The 24,496-nt window shown below is 47.4% G+C and overlaps 1 protein-coding gene across 5 annotated transcripts in view; it reads left to right on the forward strand.

Moving 5' to 3' along the window:
- The window catches only part of HPCAL1 (hippocalcin-like 1), an 82,799-nt gene extending 65,416 nt beyond the window's left edge, over nt 1-17,383 (forward strand). For 4 of the 5 annotated variants that reach the window (XM_014956889.1, XM_014956887.1, XM_014956890.1 and 1 more), the window contains 3 exons: nt 12,547-12,949; nt 14,101-14,206; nt 16,774-17,006. In XM_014956889.1, the coding sequence (XP_014812375.1) occupies nt 12,572-12,949; nt 14,101-14,206; nt 16,774-16,871 (582 nt within the window). In that variant the 5' untranslated portion in view covers nt 12,547-12,571 and the 3' untranslated portion in view covers nt 16,872-17,006. Of the gene's footprint in view, nt 1-12,546; nt 12,950-14,100; nt 14,207-16,773 lie in introns of those variants that run through there. The other variant, XM_014956892.1, reaches the window with a different exon arrangement.
- The last annotated feature ends 7,113 nt before the right edge of the window (nt 17,384-24,496 follow it).

Consider the following 24,496-nt stretch of genomic DNA (forward strand, 5'->3'; position numbering starts at 1 on the left):
GAGCTGCTGCAGCCCTGTAGGCCATATGGGAAGGGGCTAAATGGGGCTGAGAAATAGTGTGATGTCGAGATGGCATTGCAAAGTGTAAATGTAGCTTCTTGATTTTCCTTTATCAGCAAAAGATGTGTTTGGGGGCAAGTCTGGCTTTGCACCTTGGTGGGGGAGCTGAGAGCCCTGTCTAGGCTTTCCATGGGCTTTTTTATCTGAATGGTGCCAGTCACGATGGGACTGTGGGCAGCCCAGCCTTCCATCGTGGTGGGAATAGCAGCAGGATGGCCACATCCCATGGGAGCCCCCTGGCAGCCTTCAGCTGGGTCCCAGCTAGATAAGACTTTCTTCCAGTGGCAACCTTTTTGGTATTCAGCAGGGCTCAGGAGAAGGGTTATTTAAAGCGCTCGTCCTTTCGCTGGAATATAGGAAGTAGGAAGTGCTTCCTCCCTGTAGATCTCTATCCAAAGCTTTTGTCCACTTCCTTACAGTCCCACCCTGCTTGGAGTTGCTCCAAAATCCAGCATGCTGGGGCAACGTGCCATCATTCAGTGGGGTCATCCTCAGCTTCAGTTCCTCTTCTTTTCCAAAACAACAGGTTTTGCACCAAAATGCCAAAGAGCACTGTCCTGGGCTGGGCTATGAGATATATAAATGCCCATCTGCCCACTCTGCCCCACCACCCCTCCTGCAGTTGGAAATGTTGGTGCTGCAGAGAGGAAATGCGGGGGTTGACCTTCCTTTGGGAGCCTGACTGATGCTTGCTGCTGCATCTGAGTTGTGAAACTTAAGGGAAGTCTCAAGATAAGTCTGACAAGACATGATCTCTGCAACAGAGGGTCAAGGAGCTAAAAAAAAATATGCTAACCACAAGGATGTGAGAGCCTGAAGTGCTTTTAAGGTACTGCCTACTCTCTTCAGAGCTTGGGAGGGAAATGTGGGACTATTTCTGTTGTGCTGGGTGCATCTCAGGAAAGTCCAGCAGCAGGAACATGCCTGTGTTTGCAGAAGAAAGAGAGAAGAGACTGAACAGGAGGCTCAGCCAGGGTAGAGCATCAGCTGGAAGATCTACCTGGTGCCTCCATGGTCCAGACTGCCTTCAGCTGAGGAGACAAAGCTTCACCTTCCTCTGGCAGGAACCTCTTCCCTATTGCCACTGTGACTCCAAACATCAGTTTTTGGAGCTGACTCCTGACCCTGAAGGTGGTACGTTCGCTGGCCTTCCCCTTTCAGCATACATGCTGCCAACAAAAAGCTGTTAGCAGGTTTCAAGGAGAAGGGAAGCAGCCTCACTGTTGTATGCTGAAAGATGATGTCTGCACACCCCAGGAGAAGGCATCACTTCAGAAACTTTCAATTAGTGCACCATCCTCCACCAGCGCAGCCCTCTTTTAACAACTGCTGTGTCCTTTAAACACTTTTTTCCTGTTCCTTTGAAGAGGAAAAAATAAATGATAAATTATTGTATTGACATTACGCAAGTGCTGCGCTTACGGAAGGATCTTGTTGACATGGTTTCTCACACAGGATACCTTCTCCTTGTGCAGAAAAGTTGCTGAAAATTTCCAAGAAAATAGATACGTCATCCTTGGGGAAGGGAGATTAAGAAAAAAAAAAGCTCTGATGGCTACTGTGGATCTTAGTTTGTGAAAGATGCAGAAGTTGGTGAAAGCGTTGGGTTTAGTAGGATTTTCTGTAGTCCTGTTAAAAGTGGAGCTGTCAGTTGTTGATATCAGTTATAGCTTAGCGTCTCTTCAAAGACCAGAGTAATAAATGAAAAGATGAAAAAGTGGCGGAGGTCAGTATCCTGGCGTGGCCAGACCCAGAAGAACTTATCTGTCCATGGCCTGTTATGTTAGAACCTTAGTGATTACATGTTTGGCTTTTTTGCATTTGCTAAAACAAGGTTCATGAAGATAGTGCCATCTGAAAGAGAGACCTCAAGGTGCTATCAAGAGTGGGTTTTCTCCCTCATCCCCTTCTCCCCCAATGAATGTCCACCTTCATCGTTGCTGTTGAGGGGACATTTCCTGTTTTTTCTAGTTGAGACCTTCACCGATGCTGCACAGAGGTGGTGGGAACAGGATGTGCCCCATGTGTGGTCTCAGGTGGAGGTCAGTTCTTCTCATCACACGCCTGTTGGGGTGCTTCCTGCTTCAAACTCATCGCGTCTCCTTCCTGTTACCATACCCTGTTAGGGAGGAAAATACACCCGTTTGGCCACCACTGGCATCACTTTAGGTATAAATATAAAATTCAGTGTGGTTTGATTTTCCATTTGCAGTCTTACCCAGCCTGCTGATGGAGGCTCAGCTCCAGGCAGCCCTCACCTGCAGCGCTCAGAAAAGCACATTTGGTGTGGATGTTGCTGGGAATGGAGCCCCGTGGTGGAGGTTAATGAAAAAAGTGATGTCTTGAGTGCAGATTGCATGGTTTGCTTCTGAGATGATTTGCGTTCAAGTGCTGAATGCGGCACAGAAATGCCAGAGGAGAGAAAGGATTTTCACGGGGCTGTTCTTGGTGACCCTAAAAATGTCATCGTGTGTCTGGGTCAGGGGGTCTTCAGCTGTCTCCTCTGATATGGAGCACTCCCTTTCTCTGAAACAGACAGTCATACTGCTCTTCTGCATAATTTATAGTGAACGCACTTAAAAGCAGATCATACTGTTGAGTGTCAGGATTAATGAAGGTTGCAGCTACTTAGCACATGGGCTGGGACTGGAGGTGTCTTGCTGTGCTGCTGCATCAGCCACTGCTTGCCTTGGACTCAGCTGCTGGGAGGGAGAGTTCAGCAAGCGCAGCCCCTGGCAGCAGGACTGTTGCCCATTTTTGTACTCATTTTATAGGAACTAGTCACAAAATAATACAATGTCTCCTGCTTTCTGGAGATCTTCTCCCATTTTTAATGATGGGAACTGAAGTAGGAGGTGAGAGGAGACATTACTTGTATCACGGAGCACCGTGTATGGCCAGGGAGATGGTCTGTCATCTCTCTGCTGCTCAAGCAAGGATGTCCTCCTAATCTCTGCAACAGGTACAGAAAGTGGCACTTTGTGTTCAGGATCCAGCTAACAAGAGCATCAATGCCCTGCTCTGTGACCATCGGGTCTGGAGTTCACACCACCAAGGCACTGCCTTGGTCAAACACCTGTAGGTGCCCTCGCACACATTGTCCATGTAGAGACATGTGCCATGGCGTGGACAGACCTTGACATCCTGGGAAGACAGCAAGATGTTGCCCCAGATGGGTGTCTGCATCCCGGCATGGATTTTGCTATAATTCAGTAGAATGTGTTTGACATTGTATGCTCAAGGCACAAAGGCTCGTGGTTGCCCAGATACGAACCTGAGGATGAACCTTGCATCACATTCCTTATGTGATGTTCTTGTCCAAGATGTGTGCTGTGGACATGGCTTTCCTGCACGTGGATGTAGTCTCTGCACTTTTAGCTCCTTGATTTTAAAAATAAATTTAAAAAAATCCCTGTGAAGCTGGTACAGTCACCTGCACTGAGACTTGAGTACTGTCCTCAGCTAGTGTAGAGCTTGAGCTGACTCCTGCCAGCAGAAGATTTGGTTTTTTGCTGCCTGAATTGCCGCATCCAGCAGAACCAGGTTAGAATCATAGAATCACAGAATGGTTAGAGTTGGAAGAGACCTTAGAGATCATCAAGTTCCAACCCCCCTGCCCTGGGCAGGGACACCTCCCACCAGACCAGGTTGCTCAAAGCCCCATCCAGCCTGGCCTTGAACACCTCCAGGGATGGGGCAGCCACAGCTTCTCTGGGCAACCTGTTCCAGTGTCTCATCTCCCTCACAGGAAAGAATTTCTTTCTAGTATCTAATCTAAATCTCCCCTCTTTCAATTTAAAATCATTACCCCCCATCCTAGCACTACATTCTCTGATAAAGAGTCCCTCCCCATCTCTCCTGTAGATCGCCTACAGGTTCCTCCCTTACAGGTGGGATGCTGTTCTCGTGTAGTTATTTTACAGAGTTTTTATTTCACAGGGTTTTTACACCTCTGCAAGGAAAAAAAAAAAGCTAAACTCTAGGTTTGCTTTTAGATTTTTAACTTCAGTGGTTTTTCATTCAACAAACAGGAAGATAAAGGTGTGAAGCAGTGATATTGCTTTCATTAGTGGGGAAGGGGAAAGAGAAGAGCATTTTGGAAAGAATTTTGGTTTAGTGGGGTGTGTTTTACAAGGAAGATAACCAGTGGCGTTTGTGCTATTTTAAAGTGATGATATGTGTTAAAAAAACCAACAAGCAAAACTCGTTTAGAAAGCTAGATTAATAAAATAAACAGATGCATTTATATTAGATTTGAGATTTTATTGAACAAATAATTCGGTATTAGTAGAAATTGTTAGCAATAGCTGTGTGTTTGATGGATGAAACTGTTGGCGACAGTCTTTCTCTTGACTGAATTTTTGTTGAAGGTAGCTAGTTGGCGTATCTACAAAACCACATTTTTTAGCATCTTTTAACTAAGCATACTTCTGCTAAAGAATGCTTTTTTTTTTTTAAAAAAAAAAAAAAAAGGTGTTCTTTCCACTCTGAAAACAAAGCCAACTCTCTTCTGTGGCCTGTTTCAAATTAGCTACCCTGAAATCCCCTTGATTCCTCCAACCCCTGTATCTCAGTACCTGCAGAGATACGGGAAGGGAAGGATGTCAGATCTCCAGCCTCTGAGGGCTGATTGTCATCTCTCACTGTCTCTTTAGCAAGTGTCGTCGTTCCCAAACCCTCCATCTTCTCCATGTGAGTGGCTCTGATGCTGTGGGGTTTTCTCAGGTGCTCTTGGCTGCCTCTTGATATTGCCATATTTTGGCTAATTAAGCTGAAATTTAAACCAGCTTCCTTTCTCCCAGGGCTGTGATTATTCTGTAGAGAATTATTCCTGATTTACCTTCATCAATTAAATAAATGCATCGCATGAAACTTTTAAAATCCGATGACAAAGCAGCCCAACCGTGCTGTGGTTTTAATTATAGTAAAAATATAATGCCCTGTGCTGACTTTTACCATTTTTCTCCCCTTTTTCTAAAACCTTGCAATGTTGTCTCCGATTTGCCCGTTTGCGTCAGGCACCTTTCCCTATTCTGCAGGCCTGCACTCAAAGAGCTTTATTTAAAATTAGATATAACAATAGTATCTTCAGTGAACATGCTGTGGGTTTTTCCTCATGCAACCCAGCCTTCTCAGAAAAAGACCTTGTGCACTAAGTCATTGTGCTGACATGTTTTCCTTGCTCTGTAATATTGTGTAAACAAACTGTGATATTTTTTTTAAATTTTTTTTTTTAAGCCTTGCCAACTTTGCACAGCCTCTGAAGACAAAATAGGGCTGGCTGCTTCTCCTGTTGTTTTGTTAAACAAAAAAAAAAAAAAAAAAAGGAGGGAAGGGCAAAGGGAGGAGGTGAGGAAAATCCACTCATGATTTTCTTTTCCTGTCTGCAGTCGCAAGCTGCATCGCTGCCCAATCTGCTCCCACCCAAATTAACCCAATTTCCTAATTTACTTGAAATATTTCTGTGCTTTTCTTACTGCATTGGGAATATTTGCCCTTTACAGTAATAAGCTCTCCTCCCTGAGCTGGAGAACTTCTGGAGAGCTCCCGGAGGAACCACCGCTTTTCTGGTCCCAACGCAGGTCTCATTTTTTCCTCATTAGCAGCCATTCATGAGTGGTTTTGGAGGTGTTTTGTGGTTCTTTTCTTTTGTGGTTCAGGTTCACTGTTTCTTTGCAGTGAATTTGTAACCGTGCCCTCCATGGCAGACTCCCATCTCGGGGTGGTGGGGTCAGTGTTGGTGGGTGCAGGGGGTCCCAGCGTGTCCCTGCTGGTTGCAGTGGCTGGGAAGATGCTTCCACTGTCATCTGCAAATGCCTCTGCACCGCCTACCAATGGTTCTCAGGTTAAAGCATCCATGCTTGATGTCAGAGACTAATTGATTTTTTCCCTGTAAATCAGGAATATAATCCCAAGTAAAGTGACTTCAATAGACAGGAGCAATCCAGAGACCTATAAGTGAATTTCTTAGGTTTCAGCCCTTGCAACTGACTCCGTGAAATTAGTGTGCCAGCCTGGAAGTATTCGTCTCCCATGGCTATTTGCAGGATTGGAGCCTTTGTAATTATATCTTTCTTTGGTGAGCTGGGGAGAGGTGGTTATTTCTAATGGGTTTTCATCTCAGACATGGAATCGGGTTTTCAAGGCCATGCGGTTCCTGGGTATGTGTTTATGGATAAACTTACAAATTATGGTGGCTCCAGGTCTGTTACCAATTCACGGCGCCTTTTGGAAGGACGTTCAATGTACACACTGGAATTGTTCCCAAATTTTCTGGCACTGAAAATGTGGGTGATAAGGAGAGCGGTCCTTCCCCTTCGCCTACTTTTTATAATACGCTTCTGAAGAGGGTTTAGCTTGAAGGTAAGTGGCAAGTAAGCAATGTGGCTTGTTTAAATTAAAGCGTGATTAGTCACTGAAAGTGAAAAATTTTAAAAGCCCGTTTATTTATTTGGTATGGTCTGTTCTTGGCCTGTCGGGTTTCATTTGTCTTTCTGTTTCCCCGAAGGCAGCGGCGGAAGGAGCTCCAGCTCCTCTCCAGGCCAGCCTTTCGCATCTCCAGCCCCGCGGCCTGTGGATGTTCGGCGGCAATATTGACTGTGGTCTCTCTTTTGTCTCGCTGCTCTCCATTACTAACTTTTTGAGGGATGAAGACGTTCCTCATGGCACTTCAGACTTTATCCGAGAGGTGTTAGGTTGGCCCTGGCCCTGCGGCGCGGGGAGCCCGGCGGTAGCCGCTCTGTGAGCATCGGCCCTGCTTTTGCCGCAGGGCAGGAAAGAGGTTCACATGAGTTTACCAGGCGGGACCAGATATCTATAGCAACGTATTTGTATATCCTGTGCCTTCTCTGTTGCAATGCTCGTTGCTTAGGATACTGGCATTAAAACATGTAACAAAATCTGCTCTTTTACTTCCCAGTTCATTATCTGTCCCAGGCCCGTGTAAGTTTGCACATTTCCCCTCCCAGTTCAGATCAGACCCGTTGACCGGCCCTGGGCAAAGCATGGTCCAGAGGATGTTATTATAATCCTCTTTTTCAGCCTATTTGCTGTATGATCTTTTCTTACCATTAGGCATTTGTTGCTCACTGGGGTGCCTGAAAACCCATCTCCTCCTTGCCGTTTGGCCCACAGGAGCTGGAGTCATCTTAAATACATCTGTGCCTTGACAGAGCTGGTGGCCACTGGTGCTGCCAGACCCCAAAACATTTTTCCTTGAGGATGTGTTCCTGAAGTGTGGCAGCACAGATCTTTAGTGGCTGAGGCTTTTATTTGGACTACCTGTGGGGTTTTGTGTAGTATCTGTTTGTTTGTTTGTTTCTAAATACAAGGATCAGACTTCAAAAAATACAGCCTCAGAACAAGGCATCACGGTTGCTGAATTGCCCCAGGGGAGCAGGACCTCCTCATGGCTCTCGTCTTCACCCAGCCTGAGGAAAAAGGATATTGAGGCTATTTCGCAGAATGGTTGAGGTTGGCAGGGACCTCTTGAAGTTGTCCTGTCCTACCTCCCTGCTCAAGCAGGGTCAGCTAGAGCAGATTGCCCAGGACTATGTCCAGTTGGGTGTTCAGTATCTCCAAGGATGGAGACTTGACAGTTTCTCTGGGCAGCCTATGCCAGTGTTTAACCACCATCACTGTAAAATAGTGTTTCCAAGCAAAGACTTTCTTAACACGATGCTCACATTCAGCCCTGGGAGCTAAATCCTTTTGTCTTTTCATCTGCACCCCAAGGCAGAAGGCATCGGTGACGGATCTGACGCTTCAGGTGTTTTAATAAAAAAAATCTTCCACCCCTGTGGGAATGCTTCTTGCATTTCACACCAACTTAGAGCAGTATCTGCTGCCTGGCTTATGCAGTTCATTTGCTTGGGGCTCCTGCAGTCCCAGAGGCACGGAGCTTCAGGGCCATAACAGATCTCAGACACGCTTGTTCTGTTTGGTAAGAGAGCACTGCAGGAGAATTGGTGCTTAGGTTTCCCCCTGCAAAGCAGGTAGCTCAGATAATATAAAGAGTATTTATTCTGTTTCTCTGTGCGCTGTCTTTCTCTGCTGGAGAGCAGCTCTGTCCTACAGACAGGCATTTCATCAATTTTCCTCTTTTTATTAGCACTAAATCAGTATCCAAGGGGGCATTGCACAAGGAAGTGCATCTCTGAGGAGTCATTCCTCCTTTCGCAGCCGTAACTGATGCACTAAGAGGATCCCATCAGGAGTTCAGTTCAAGGGGGTTTTTGCTTTCAGAAGGTTTGCAGTGAAAAAGCCAGGTTAATCTCCAGCTTTCTGGGTTACGTGCTCTATCCACAGTAACTGGTGGTTGACGAAGAGTTCATGTAAAAGTAGGATGCACTGACCTTTGTTAGAAGTATTAAAAATACTTCAGCGCGTGGATGCTGACAACCAGTCCATCTATTGGTAAAAACACAGAATTGCTATTTCAGAGTTAGCTACAGTTTCTCCCTGCAGTGCTGCATAGCTCGTGTGCGCCTTGGCCTCAGTAAAAGACCTTTTTCCTCATTGCTAGGCTTTTGCTATGAGATTACTGCTTATTTTTTGGTGAGCCTAGAAGAGCAGAGGATATATTCAGGTAGGAGTTCTCTGGCATCTCAGTTTCTTGCCTGGCTGGATGTAACTTATTGCAGGCAGGCAGCAGCACCACATAATTTTAACAAAAAATTTGATGTGAAACTGGCACAAAACGTGTATCTGGGTTTCCCACTGTTTGAGCCTCACATGACTGAGCATCACTTTTCACGAGCAGTGATTTACTTGTGAAGTCTACTGGTCTGCAGTTATACTTCCAAGCTTTTCCTTGCCTGGTCACCTGAAGGGCATTCCTGTGATTATTTTTGCTACTGCCACGGTAGTGCCAGATGTTCTGAGGGCTTTTTGCTCATCAAGCTGAGCGAGGACAGACCTCGGTGCAGCGTTATGTGGCATCGCTTCCCGGGATTTCCCCTGGCGTGGTGGAAAATGAGGGACAGGCAGGCTGTGTTGGAGTTAGGTCTCTGCTGACTGCTCGGGGCTACCTTGGGTGCAAGGATGTCTCTCCTCCCTCGCCTTCTGCACCCACTGCAGCGAGTGATTTGGCTGGTACAGGCTCTTCTGAAAAAAAAAACACCACCCCGCAGCCCTAATCACAGGACTGACCTGAGCATCCCAGGCCTAATCCCTGTGATTTCCATTAGCAGCCATCCTCCAAGTGGTCTTGTGGCTAAATCAGCCACTGAGCCTCTGGAAAGTGATTTGATGAAAGCATTTTATAGCAATTGAATGAAATGTCAGTTGGATGCCAGCAGCAGGGGTTGCTGTCATGATTAATGAGATATTTAGGCATTTCATTTTAGAGGAGCTACCTGAAAACACAATTCACATTGAAGCTGGGGTTTTTTTTAGCTGGACTTTAATAAATTAGTGTTAATGTTGGTTATTTAATTATTCGTAACAAATTGGTTACAACAACTGCAGGGTTATATTTGGGTTGAACACATTATGAAGCCTTTCAGAAAGCTCATATGCAAAAAGAGGTTGTGTTCAGAGCATTGCACATTACTTTTCTGATATAAACCAATGTAAAAGGAGAAAGGGTTGAAATAGCCTGTAATTTGTTGAACGCGAAGACAACTTGAATATAAAGCTTTTGAAGCTGATACTAAATGAGCATCCATCCAAATGACAGGATATATCTTACTGCTAATAGGAGGAGTGAAATCTAATAAATAAAGTTAACATCTTAGCTCTCTGTTGTCTGGAGGCCTCTAATTTAAGGTAACAGAAATAATAAAGGTATTATAGGAAAAGGGAGAAATGGCATTAAACCTCTTCAAACCTCTTTTTAGTGCCGGTTGGAAGCTTTACAGTCCCCCAGTCCCTGTGTGTGATTTAAGCTGAGTGTATTTCTGCTTTCAAGTCCAGCTCCTGCATCGAGCGGGCTCTGCTGCTCCTCCTGCCCTTCTCCCAGGGCTACACCAAAGCCCAGGCAAGTCCGAGACAGCAGCCAGCGAGGCAGGGACTGCTTTTGGACAGGCACAGTAGACCTTACAAAGCACCCAGGCATCATGAAGCGAGGGGGTTTGCTGAAGGGTGGGTCCTGAAGGCACCTCCTCAGCGAAGGACAGAAACATAGCGGGGAAAAGAAAGGGCCGCGGTCAGTCGGTTATTTGCTCCAAGGCACTGTTTTCTGCAAATTGACTGCAGCAGAGTAGAATATTGTGCTTTGTGCCCTTGGCGCTGCAAGGATGACTATCTGGAGCAGAGGAGATTCAAAGATGGAGAGGCAGCAGGAGCAGCTGGGAGTTAGTGGTTTAACCGGAGGGCAGCCCGGTGCTCTCCGATGGATGGTGATGGCAGGGACCGGGAGACGGAGCATCCCTGCCTGTTGGGAGCAAGCAGAGGTATGTCAGGAGCCCGGAGAAAACTCTGCAGTGTAATGGGACAAAAATAAAGCTTTGGAGCTGAAATATTGGCAGCTTTTCTAGAAAACAGAAGTGCTAATGATAACACAGTTTTCTGTTAAGCCCGATGCATTGAACTAATGAGCAGCTGGCTGGTTTTTGTCTCCGAGCATTAAGCCACAGAGCAGGATGTGGATTTTTTACATTGCTGAGGCGATGCAGAGACTAAGTGGAATACAAATAAAACAGGCTTAAATTCAGCTGTTGAAAATCTCTCTGCTGTAGAGCAACTTATTTTTTGCTGACCTTTAACATTTTTTGGTTTGGTTTGGTTTTTTTTTTTTAGGTTCTTATGCATGCTTGGGATTTTTACTCTCTGGGAAGTGCTTAGCCCCCGTTACATTTTTCCTGGTCTCTGCACTCTTTGTTGCTCAGCTCTGGCAGTTTCCGAGTAGCCGTGTGGTGTTGGCCCATTATTAGCCTGCCTTCTGCACTGGCTGTGGGTGAGCCTAACAGGGTCATAAAAATCTGTGCAGAGAATGTCACAGGGGCGTGGATGTGACTTTGTGCAAAGCTTGGGAGGAAGCCTCTTGAGGCTGGGGAAGGAGACGCAGCTCAACCCCTTGCTTGGCAGCTTGGTTTGGTGTTGCTGGGAAGCTGTGAAAGGCTCAAAGGGGTAAAAGCCAAAAATAAGTCACGTTTTCGGGTGCTTTTCTGTCGTTTCCCAAGTGCAGATTGAACATCTTCCCTTTTGTCGAAGGAGCTTTCCTGTTGCTGGGTGGTCTCACCTGGGCAGTGCCCCACACATTGTGGGCACCGCTAAAGGAGGGGACAAATCCAACCCCCTCCTGACATCCTGAGAAAATCCTGAGGTTAAAATGCCCTTTTGCCCACGTTGGGGAATATTGAACTTACTGAATAAGCTTATTTAAAAGCATAAAACCTGATAAACCTGAAAGGAGTTGCTTTGCCAAACATTTTGCTTTAAAAAGCCCTTTTTTCTGCTTGTCTGGGAGGACAGAGGATTGTGATCTGCTGGAAAGGGTGAAGTCCCTTGTGCCAGTGCTGCTCTGGCAGCGACCCGGCTGCTCATGCTGCCTCCCTGGTTGAAAAGGAGAGAGAGAGAGGTCTTCCAGGGTGATGCTGTCGAGCGTGGGCTGTGCTGAGCCCAGCTTTGCTGCACCCTCCTGTGATGCCCGGGGTGCCACCAGCAGCACCCACCAAGCCCCACCACTGCTGCGGGGCGAGGGATGCAGGGAAGAAGGAGATGCTCCATAAGCCAAGGGGTTTCAAAGAGCTTCTGGGGGGTGCAAACACGACTGGCACGGCACCGCCTGCCCTTCCTGCCCCTCGCTTCGCCCCTGCTTCCTTTCACTTTTAAATAGATGGGATTTGGCTTTTCATTGCCCCTGCTGTCCTCGCCGCCTGGGTCACCACAGCAGATCAGCCTGTTGGGGTGGGTCAGGAGCTGAGATCCAGACCTGGGCATTGCAAGCTATATGATAGAGGAGTGGGGTTGTAGCAGAGAAATAAAATAATCAATCACGGAATTGTCAGAGTTGGAAGGGACCTCTAGAGAGCATCTGGGCCAACCCCCCTGCTAAAACAGGATTGCCCAGAGCACATCACTCAGGACTGCATCCAGGCAGGGCTTGAAGATCTCCAGAGAAGCGGCCTCCACACCCTCCCTGGGCAGCCTGTCCCAGGGCTCTGGCACCCTCACCGGAAAGAAGTTTTTTCTCATATTTGAATGGAACTTCCTATGTTCCAGCTTGAGCCCACTGCCCCTTGTCCTATCGCTGGAAATTTTTTCCCAAATAATACGGATTAATAATAAGGGTTAATATTTCCCAAATAGTACCTCCCAAACTGCCTTCCCCTGTCGTTCAGCAGCACACTAGTAACCGAGAGAGCCTAGGGGAGAGGAAAAGAGGCCAGATGAAATATTTTCCTAGTGATTTTTAGCATCCTTTTGCTCCTCTTGCCCCTTTGCCCTGGGCAGAGCCTGCGTTTCCCTCAGGGCTTTGCCTGCCCCCAGCCCCTCTCTGCCAAGCGGGGCCAGAGCTGCAGTGTGTCCTCTCTTGCTTTGCAGCCCCTGAACCCGGATCCCGAAGAGGATGGGGAAGCAGAACAGCAAGCTGCGCCCCGAGGTGCTGCAGGACCTGCGCGAGAACACCGAGTTCACGGACCACGAGCTGCAGGAGTGGTACAAGGGCTTCCTAAAAGATTGCCCCACGGGCCATTTGACTGTGGAAGAGTTCAAAAAAATATACGCCAATTTTTTCCCTTACGGCGACGCCTCGAAGTTTGCGGAGCACGTCTTCCGCACCTTCGACACCAACGGCGACGGGACCATTGACTTCAGGGAATTCATCATCGCCCTGAGCGTCACCTCTCGGGGCAAGCTGGAGCAGAAGCTGAAGTGGGCGTTTAGTATGTACGACCTGGATGGCAACGGCTACATCAGTCGCGGGGAAATGCTAGAAATAGTGCAGGTGAGGCGTTGTCTCCATTTTATATTTCATTCCCGTTGCTGTAACCTCCTCACCCTGAGATAGCTGGAGCTGAGGGATGTGCTGAGCTGGGTCCCTCCTGCCCCAGGGAGGCTCCTGAGCCTGCGGTCCCCACAGGGACACTGGGGGTCATTCATGGTGGCATCTACAAGGTGCAAATGAGGAAAGAGCCTGAGAGACGAACAAGGGAACAAGGCATTATGCCCCTGGCCTGCAGCCAAAAGCGTGCAGCTCTCCCTGGGGGTTTCTTAATGGGGTGTTGATGGGATCGAAAAACCCTAGATGCAAATTTTACTGACCTGATTCATCTCAAAATTAGTACTTTGAAACTTCAAATCTGAGTCAACATGAGCTCCGAATGAGAGACTGTCGCGTGTCTTAATCTCCCGAAGACCGGAGACGCGTAGCCCACGGGCTGTTCTGGGGGGCGTGTGGGGCAGAGCCCCCTGTGCCGAGGGCTGCTTGCCATCCCCCCTGCGGCTGGGATGTGTCTCGGGGCACTGGGAAGCATGTAATGCATCTGGAGAGTTCCCCCGTGGTTGGTCCTTGTGGCTGAGCAGGGATAATTTAGGAGGAGGGCTAGGACTGCAGATGTCCTCAAGAGGTGTCTCTCGCCTTTACTCACATCTTGTAAGTCTGAAAATGCATTTCTTTACCCATCCACAACGAAAAACAATGCCTATTCCTATATATTCATATTCTCCTGTAACCCATACAACCCCCACATGCATATGTGTAGCTGAGTGTATGTTAAGAGCCAGCCAAAGAGGCGATGGCTTAGCCCAGGTGCAGAAAACAAAATTACACACCATGGTCTCCTGTATTTTAGCTCAGTCCTGCTCGTACATTAATCTAGACCCTGACTTTCAGTTAAACTGACCCAGCAGTTCAGGAGCTTTTTTTGAAGCACAAATGAATACAGGAAAGAGAAATAAAAAAAGCTGCAGCCAGAAATTCCTATTTGTTTTGGTTTATAAAGTCCTGCAGCTGCCTGCCAGGGTCAGCTGCCTTTTTTTATTGCTACAGGCTTAAATTCTTTTTCTCGGTCCTGATGCTTTATTGTTTCGGTCGTGTTTTTCCTATATCTTTTTTTTTTCCCTCTCTCTTTTTTTTTTTTTTCTTTTAATACTCAGGCAATCTACAAAATGGTTTCGTCAGTAATGAAAATGCCAGAGGATGAATCCACTCCCGAGAAGCGAACAGACAAGATCTTCAGACAGATGGACACAAACAACGACGGTAGGATCTCCACCGGCCCTTCTTCATAGGCTCTAGGAACAGAGATTTTCTAGCCAGGCTTTGGTGGAAGCAGATGGTGGTATTTGGGGGTGGCAGAGGGCAGGGATGTCCCCACCGGTGCCTGTGGTCTCTGCCTGACCTCGGTGAGCATCTCTCACCCATAACATATAGGGTGAAAAAGTGGGCAGCAGGTGAGAGACTTTTCCTGCTGGGAGGACGAAAGGATGGATGTCTTTTCCCGACATTTCATGGGCGAATCCCCTTCTGCAAAGGCTCCTCTGAAACTCCCCTGCATCCAGTATCTTTGGGTTATTTTCTCCAGGCATAGCACAAACTGGGCAGGAGGTTTTACTCCTTTTGCCCTTGATAGGGCTGTGCTCCTGGGCTTGTGGTCAGTAATGCGGGTCAGATGTGCTCGGGTACCTGAAAGCAAAAATTCCCCTGATTCCATAATACTTATTTTCTGTGCATGTTTGCAGTGTGTGTACGGGTACACATGGTGACACACCAACCTGCAGTGTTTCCTTCGTTGCAGTGTGTGCACCGGGGGGATGAAACAGCCCCTGAGCCAATTATGGAGCCGCTGGGTAAATTATCTGACAGTGTACCCGTGTACCCGTCACACACACACACACACACCCAACTAGCTCATTTCCTTAGGCTCCAAAAACACAGGCAGAATCGAGACATTTCCTCTGCCCATCAGCCCGATGATGGGTTTCCTCTCGTCCTAGTCGAGGTGGAGCTTTCACTTGGGAATTTCCGGAGGTGGCAGCCGCCCATGTCAAAATCAGGAATTGTATCCTACTGATACCAGTGCCCAGAGGGAGCAAAGAATTGGTTTTAGTGCTGAGATGTGGAGACCTGGGAAAATATGATCTTACGAATAGAATGGTTTTCGTTTAAGAGAATTTTATATCTGCGTTTTGGCATCTGCTGCTGCAGCCCCAGGGGCAAATTCCTGGCCTTGCTGAAGTCCTTGAGTATTTCACCTTTGACTTCATCAAAACTAGCGTTTCACCCCCTGACTTCACATGTGGAGGGCCCTAAAATAACACCATTAAAGAAAGTATTTTTGTTCTGCGGAGTAGCGGTGCTTGCAGATGTGCGACAGAGTAGTGGCCACAAAACCTGCTGTATCCATCCCCCGTCTGCTGCACTTCATTGCCAAAATAAAGTCATTCTTTTCCCAGCAGCACACGCTACGTGGTGCCAAGCAGTAAAAGTCTATGCACGGGGACACGAGTGTGATCTCGGTGGCTGGAAACGTTTCTTCTTCCCCATCTGACTGTTGGACATTGCAAATAAATTTTGATTTGTGCTTTGCTTTTAAGTATTGGAAGGAGATGGGAAAAACTAATAAAAGTCCTGATAGTTATGAGTACTCTTTTTCAGGCTGACAAAAACTTAAGAAAACACTTGGTTTGGGAAGGGGAACAGATTTAGACTGGAGATTAGGAGAGGGTTCTTCACTGTGAGGGTGGTGGAGCACTGGAACAGGTTGCCCAGGGAGGTGGTTGAGGCCCCATCCCTGGAGATATTCAAGGTGAGGCTCGACGAGGCCCTGGGCAACCTGGTCTAGTTGGGGGTGTCCCTGTTGACTGCGGGGGGGTCGGACTAGAGGACCTTTGGAGGTCCCTTCCGGCCTGGACAACTCTATGACTTTATGGCTCTATAACATTAGCTTAAAAGCCAGAAATTAGGGCAGAAGTGTGCCATGGGTTTTTGAGCTTCTGTAATTTCTACAAGAAGGTTTACTTATTTCTCCCCGCTCAACCTAATCCAGGAGCTGGCCACTGAGCTCAGTCCTCTCCATGTCCCCGTGGCAGGCTGGCGGCATCCTGGGGTTGGTAAAAGCCAGCGTGATGAGCTGGTGCCTCCACCCCTTCGGGGGCGTGTAGCCAGTCCTGTTCCTGTACACCCTGCAGGGCACAGCAAGTGGCTTGTAGAATGGTGGAATCACAGAACGGTTTGGGTTGGAAGGGACCTTTAAAGGTCATCCAGTCCAACCCCCCTGCCATGAGCACGAACATCCATCACTGGATCAGGCTGCTCAGAGCCCCATCCAGCCTGGCCATGTAGATGCAGGAGAAGCCACCACTGCTCAGCCCTACATGTCACAAGAGACAAGAGGGCGAAGTGGGGAGATTTGGGATATTTAGGTTTAAAATGCCATAGTAATATAAGCAGCATTTTCAAAGCCTACTTGTGTTCAGGTGTCATGAAATGTGTATAGCCTGGTTCTGGGCAAAAAGCCGCCAAATTATGGTAGAACAGTTGTTTTTATATTTGGTACTGTCTTTTTAAATAAAAAAATAACAATTATTATGCTAGATTGTTTTGCAGAAGAAAAATGCATCTGGGCTTAAGGGCTTGAGTAGGATTTGGCTGCTGTGCATTGCGCTAAATTCCCCGGGATGCCTTTGCGATAGATTAAATATACGTATGTTGCTGCTTCAGAGAGGAGGGTTTGGGGGGGGGGGTTTTAGCTACATCAACAGCAGCACCACCAACTGATTTTATTTTATTTAAGTTATCATTTCCGTGTTGGTTTCCCTCCCTTCCAGGTAAACTGTCGCTGGAAGAGTTCATCAAAGGTGCCAAGAGCGACCCGTCCATCGTGCGGTTGTTACAGTGCGACCCCAGCAGCGCGAGCCAGTTCTGATTAAAAGTGGACAGTGTGCACAGAGAACCTCGGCTCGTGTCCTTCAAGCTTTGCTCGCAAACGGATGCCTTCTCAACCGTCCCTCCACAACTCCCCGGGTCAGATCCCCTCGCCAGATTGTGTGTATGTGTGCGTGTGGTGTGTGCGTGTGTGTGTGTGTACGTGTGCGCGTCCCAGCGAACCAGCCCCAGCTCCCCCCACTAACCCCGGGGCAGCTCTCCTTCGGCAGCTCCGGTCCCGCTTCCCCGTAACGTTACCGTTCACTCTCCACCTTTGAGACGTAAATCGGAAGGTATGTTTACATGCAGCTACAAAAGAGGTGGGAGTCGCTGGCGAGATGGTGCCGCTTCACTTAGGCCGTAAGAAAAGGTGATGTCCTGGTAGCTCCCGAGAAGATGCTAGGTAGGACTTCTTTTACCCAACACAGCAGATCGTAGATAATTTATTTTGCTTCGGAAATTACTATGTTAAAAAAAAAAAAAAAAAAAAGTGGACTGAAGGGGGTAGAAAGTTAAAAAAAAAAAAAAAAAAAAAAAAAGTGGACTGAATGGTGTAGAAAGTTAAAAAAAATAAAAAAAAAAAATAAAAAAAAAACAAACGCAGCTTTCCTGGGCATGGTTCCAATTTTCTTTTTGAGGAAAATTGCTTGCACTTATCTAATGGTCTTTACTTTCTTTTAATATATATATAAATTATATATATATGGTGAAGTAAAATTTTAAATATTTAGGTCATCTATTTAAGGCATAAAATAGAATTCGAGCTTTGTTTCTTCTAGTTGTCTGTGATTTACTCAAATCTTGGAGATTGGGTTTTTTTTGTGATATTTATGCATTAGCAAATTGCTGTTTCCAGAAGAAATGCATGACTAGCAGTTTGTGGATATTTCACTCTGTTTAATTCCTGAATGCAAATATTTGTTCATTTTTACTGTCAATCGTTCCAACGTTACTGTATTAACAGAAGACCTGAAAGGGGTTCATCCTCGTTTTGTATTTCTCAGTGGAGTCCTACTTTCTGGTGGTTGCTGCGTTCAATGGCTTTTGAGTGCCCCGAGGTGACGTGACTCGCACTGCTGTTCTCCACTTGGCTACACCTCCTCCCTTTTGCTGTCGATATGTTAATAGTCTTGTGCATTCCAGTGTTATTTAATATCTGCCTAATGCCAAGAAATATTAATTGAAATAAAAGACTACTTTTCTTGTCACTGCCTGTCTTGGTGTAACCCCTGCAACGAGTCCCGAGCAGCGTCTGTCTGGGGGAAGGAGGAGGCTGGTTTCTTCACCCACGTGTCCCCATCTTGCCTGAGACCTTTTGCCTTGTAGGTAGGTCAGGGATTTTGGGAGCTGGCTGTTGCAGCTGGGTTAATGCACCCATGTTGCCTGTGGGATCCCGCTCCATCCCAGCGGGGTCCTGGGTGAAGGTGTTTCCGTGGTGAAGACCTCAGGAAGGTGACAGCTTGGTTTCTGCTGGATGTGGAGCAGCTGAAGGCACCGAAGGGAAAGCTGCCAGCCCCATTGGCCGGGCTGTTGTGACGATGAATTTAAAATATAAGAGTATCTTGTTCCTGTCAGGCACCAGGTACGTGCTGTTAGAGTAACGTTTGGCATGGGTGGCACGGAAAGCAGTTTTCCCCATGTTCATCGAGTCTGCAGGTAGCTGCTTAAGCCTGTCCTCGCTGCAAAATAAAGCGTCAGTGAATGATTTGGCCTGAAGTTAATGTTAAGCGTGTAATTAAGGGATTTTTGCTGTGTGGAATGACCTAGTAGGGGTTAGGTGTTAATACTTTTTAATATTAAAAAATTAAGGGATTTTTGCCGCGTAGAACAAGCTAGTAGTGATTAGGTATTAATACTTTAATATTGAGAGAGAAATGGTTGAAGTATCCAAATAGAAATGCATTGTTAGGTCAAACTTAGTCTACAATACAGGCTCGTGTCAGTGCTGCCAGGCAGAAAAGTGTGTTCATTTTTTTCCTAGAAATTCAAATTTGAGCTATTAAACCAACTGTTAAAAAAGAGAGAGAAATGGTTGAAATATCCAAATAGAAACGCATTGTTAGGTCAAACTCAGTCTACAATACAGGCTCGTGTCAGTGCTGCCAGGCAGAAAAGTGTGTTCATTTTTTTTCCTAGAAATTCAAATGTGAGCTATTAAACCAACAGTGCTTTGAACCGCAGCGCCCTGCAACAGGCGCAGCCCTGAAAAGCAGAGTTCCTCAGGAGCTGCCTGCCTTCCCTGGGCCAGCCCAGCACAGGAACCAAAGTACTGGGGAAAAAATATATATATACAATTCCATGGTTGCTTATAATAGTCTTGTCTCCAGCCTGTTTGTGTTCAAGCTGGCTGCCAGGAGATGGCCATGGTGTTAAAGAAGTTGCAGATGTTCTTACACGAATGGCTCTTCTTGCATGGGCTGGGTGGCAGTGGTTTAAATGCCCAAGGGTTAGATGTGGCTTTAGCATCTCTCTGCGCTGGGGAAAAAATATATATATACAATTCCATGGTTGCTTATAATAGTCTTGTCTCCAGCCTGTTTGTGTTCAAGCTGGCTGCCAGGAGATGGCCATGGTGTTAAAGAAGTTGCAGATGTTCTTACACGAATGGCTCTTCTTGCATGGGCTGGGTGGCAGTGGTTTAAATGCCCAAGGGTTAGATGTGGCTTTAGCATCTCTCTGCGCTGGGGAGAAGGTGCAGAAACATCTCCGACCTTGTCAGGGGGTGGTGCCTCGGAGAGGGACCGCAGCATTTGAGTCTTGTTTGGGCGATCCTAAAATGGGCCAGGCATATTTTCAGTCGAGCATTGCACAATATCCTTTTCTCAGGTACCAAGGTTGTAAAATCTTGTGCTGTAGCATTCATAAATGCAGCAGTTGTTCTGCCGTCATTGGTCTGCTCTTGGAGGTGGGACTGCTGTCACCTTTTCCTGTATCTTGTAAACAGCAAGTCTAAGTAGATGTTTAACAGAGCCCAAACAAACTCTTCTCATTTGAAAAGAAAAAAATAATCTTCCTACAAAAGCTCGTTTTGACCTTGTTTTTGCAGAAATGAAATGAAAGAGTCTGAATTTTAGTGGTTAAAAAATTACTATTTCTTTGAGTTTGTAACTTTTGCTGTGGAACATGCCAAGGTATCCGTGATGGGGTTTGCTGCCTGCCTCGGGCTGACACTGGGATCGTGTCCTGCTTTATCTGGCCCGATGTCTTCTCCCTTTCTCTTTGACTCTTTAAACTTTCCAGCCCCAGGTTTGATGCGTTTTTTTTTAGGCTGTCCCCCAGTGCTTTCCCAGTTTTTAATAAGTTTCTTCTTTTTGAGTGGGTTGGCTCTGTTTCGGGACCGGCGCAGCGTGTGAGAGCAGGGTGCTCCCAGCTTCTCCTTTAGAAAGCAAGCGAGGAAGATGCCCAGGAGAGGTGGTCGCCCACGGCATCCCAGGGGGACTGGGGAGATGCTCTGAAGCCCGACCAGACTGAGCCTCTCAGAGGTGGCTTCTGCTACAGGGAACGTTACAGGCCAGCTAGGGACTGGAAAGGGCTTTATCTGCTGCTGCCAAACAGCTCTGTTAAGAAAATCCAACCTGTTTCAGAGGCTGAAGTTGTGCATCCTCAGTCACTGGGTAACTTTGAACATCTTGGCTGTGCTTTGAAGAGCTCCTCTGAGGACGCGTCCGCTTCCCTGGCTGATAATGAGGACTGGGTGGGGAGAGCAATTTCCAGGCTCATCCTCCAGGGTGGGTGGCTGGAGAGCTGATCCAGGAGGAGTTCAAAACGGAGGAGGAAGCCTGGAGAAAATCGATGAAAAGCTTGCAGAGCTTTAATGTTCGCTAGGCTCTGGGGGTGTCTCTCGGGGAGGGACTGGTTTGTAGGGGGGTTAATCTCTTGCAGAATGATGTCCAAGTGATTAATAGAAAATTCAGACTTGTTAAGTGTCTTCAGTGTTTTGGCAAATTGTATGTTTAATCAAAAATAGTCTAACTTAGTGAAAGTGGAGTTTAGCACAAAAAAAACCCCATCAGCAGGTCCATTTTTACCTCACTTTAATAACCTGTGTAGTTATTTTCTCGCCACACAGATATCTAGCATTCTGAAAGCTCTGGCTAATTACTACATAAATTCAGAGTTTTCTGTATGAATTGCAGGTCCTATTAAACTAATTCTGAATTATGTCATTGCCTTTCAAATTAAGTTAGTGCCTGTCTGGTTGCAGTTTAACTCCAGCCTGGGTGGCAGAGATGCTTTGGATTGGGTCTTGTGTTTCTCTGTCGCCAGGTTTGCACCAGCCCTTTGTTTTTTAAATAAGGCCCTTTGCAACGTATTTTTAGTATTAGGCTCTGAGTAATGAACTCCTGTAAAGAACAACATGAGCATTTCTGCAGCCACCGGGCAGATGGTCTCCATGGATAGTCCACGATCCATTATGCAAGACAACCTCTATTCATCTTTAAAGGTTAGGAACAGCCATTGACTTTAATGGTCCAGTGGGCAGACTGGCATTTTGAGATCTCCGGGCTGCGTGATGGCAGATACATTCCTGATGAACCCTGTAATTGCCATTATCTCTCTTGAGAGGGGAGGTGTTTCATTGGAAAAGGAGGCAAAGGGGGAGTGAAAAAAGAGAGCAGAGCATCTATCTGTGTTAGAAGCTTTGGAGATGTGCCTGCATCTCTGGGAGCTGTGTGCCTGCAAACAGGATCTTGCCTGTTGCCCACCTGTATCAAGTGTGATGTTTTGGACCAGGGCATGCTCCTGGACACTCTCAGTGGGTCACAGTGGCTAAAGGGCAGGCAGGGCATCACCACAAGGTTGGGTTAATCCCAAGCTGATGGCCATGCCACACAAGCCAGAAACCACTGTCCAGAAGGAGGAGAGGAGCTGTTGCAGCAGCTGCTTGGTGTCTTCAGGGACAGAGGTAAGCCCACGTCCACCAGTGGTGCAGGTTATTTCAACAGGCTAACAGCAGGCTGGCTCTTCCTGATGGAGGAACAGTTTATCCCAAACAAAATCTTTACTGGTTAGGCTGTCACTAGAGGGAATCATCTCTCACCTGAAGGTGAGAAGGAAGGTCCCCTTCTTGCTCATCCCTGTTCCCACACCTCCGTGTTTGGTGCTGCTGGGGCTTGGGTGGGTTGGGGCTGCCACCCTGGGTTATCCTCAGCTCCCCCAAACCCTCCCTGCTTTGTAGGGCTGCAGCTCTGAGCACATCTTTGGTGTCTGTTCTTGGTCTTCAGCTTTGGGAGCTGCATCACTAAACCAGCTCAGAGCTGTGCTTTTGGGCCTTTTTTTTGCCTTTCCTGGACCGTTTTGCTTAGGACCTTGGCAGCTTCCTTTACCTTAACTGCATCTGACATGCAGAAGTATGGAAACTGGTGCAGAAGACACACTAAGTCGAAGCTGGTCACAGTTATATTATAGCAAATATGACAAATTACATCCTGGATGCAAAAGCATTTTGGGAGCAGCCAGGGGAAAGGCCACGTGCTGACCATGGAGCTGGGGAGCCCGGTCCTCTCAGGGACACCGGGAGCCCCCACTTGCTGCAGCTGGCAGGAGCAGCAGGCTGCCCATCTCCAGGGGTGCTGTGTGGGACCACTGCTTGTCACAAAGGTGCAACAGCAAAGTGGTGGTGAGAGAAGAGACCCTTCCTCCCCCCACCAGACCCAGCTGTTGTGAGCAAACACGCCGCTCCGGGAGCTGCAGCGATGACTGAACCTCTCAGCCAGGAGCCAGGTTGGTGCTGAACCCGTATGATTTTCCTCTTTATTCTTTTTTCAACACTTTCCTGGACCCTTTTCAGGGCAAATCATTGATTCCACGGCTGAGCGGATGCCGTGGGCAGCAGGCGTGATGCTGGCAGCTGGTTCCTCTGGGAAAGGTGAGCGCAACGACTGCGCCTCGATATGCCATTAATAACCAAGAACCAAACACAAACACTGCACGCGCTTTCCTTGGAGAAAATAAAACAAACTCAGCTAATTTAGATGTTAGTGTTGCACAGCCGTGGTTATTCCTGTGCTGCTTCCCTTCTGAATTATTAATTCATGTGGGGCTCACAACGAGCAGGTTTGATGCCGGCTGAAGGACACGGGTAGTGGCACCACATGCATGGGGTGACACTGAGGAGCAGGGCTGCATGCTGGGGACAGTGCCAATGCTCTAGAAATGGGCTGCAGGTGCCAGGGGTCACCCCACATCGTGCCATCCTCCACCCTGTGGGCATCATGCGTGGCGATGCCCCAGTGAGCTGCCACTGCCAAGCACCCTGGCCATGCTGGAGAAATGTGGTTTTTTGGGAAATTGGCTTGGTGGTCCCCACCCCATGCCCTAGGAAAAAAAAAAAAAAAGTTTTTTTTTCTTTTTCCTCAAGTATGATGCTTTCCTGTGATGCTTGTGAAAGGAGATGCTGGCCACCCACATGGCTACTCCTGCGTCCACTACATGGTGGCCAGGTGATGCTCTCTCCAGGCAGCAGAGGCTGGGTCATCTTCAGTTGCTATGGCAACACCCAAAAAGGATCCAGGAGTTTATTTTTTTTCCTCTCAAAGCAAAGCAACTTGTTTGAAGAAAAACCTCACATTCTGTTTGGGATGACTGTGCAGCCTTTCATGTTCACCACCTCTCCACAGTTCACACCACCTGTGCTGGGCAGGGTGCTTGAATGGACCAAGAAGTCCCCACCAAGAAGTGTGTGTGTGACCATGCACGGGATGGTCTGGTGAGGAGGCAACAGAGGAGGCCAAAGCCCCCTATTTCTCTATTTCTCTGCTCCATTGTAGCAATTGTTTGGCGAAGTTATTCTTGGGGCAATTGTGCTTTGCATTCCCCTGTGTCTTAGGGGGTTTTGACACCATCCAGAATACAGGGAAAGGGATGAAGGGGACTATGAAAGAAATTTTTATGAATTTCCATATTCTAGTAGCTGATTCTCTCCTCCTCCATCACCCAGTGAGGTTTGTGTTGTTCTTTGCACTTTCACCGTCCATTTTTCTAGTTTTAGTTTGTTCTGTGCCAGCTGCATCTGTACGCAGCTTCCACCCAGCCACAATTTCAGTGCTCTTATTTTGCTTCTGTTTTCAAACTTCCTTTTTGTGCTTGAACCCGCAACAATTGATGGTAATTCCCCCTCCCCAGCCCTTGCCTGCGTGGTGGTTTGGGTCTGCCACGAACCTCTGCAAGCATCATCACTGCAGGCAGGAAGGCAATGGGGACAGCCACATATCTTGCCAGGATGAAGGTTCCCTGCTCACCTGTTCCTTGTTGACCACGTAGCAATTTCAGACACAACCAATGATCAATAATCAGCATTTTGAGTGGCATGGACTGCCGTGTCTCCTGGAAACCATGCCTTGCTGGCTGTGGCCAGGCAGTTGTCAATGGGGAGCCAGGGGGCTGCAGCTGAGTCATATCACCTAGGCTGTGTCTGTCTGCAAGTGTTCCTGGCTTTACTGAGCATTTATTTTCAAATTTCCACCAGGGAGGTCCAGCAGAGTGCTCACAGGCAGGCTCTGGCCAGGAGGAGGCAGGGGGACCGTGCCTGCAGCAGGAGCATCTGTGATGGGGAGGTGTGTAGGGATGGGGCAGAAGAACATCCCATCCTGGACAAGGCTGCCAAAGCATGGAAATACTGGGTGC

Source organism: Calidris pugnax, unplaced genomic scaffold, assembly GCF_001431845.1.
Source record: "Calidris pugnax isolate Ruff unplaced genomic scaffold, ASM143184v1 scaffold171, whole genome shotgun sequence".
In the NCBI taxonomy this organism is placed as follows: Eukaryota; Metazoa; Chordata; class Aves; order Charadriiformes; family Scolopacidae; genus Calidris; species Calidris pugnax.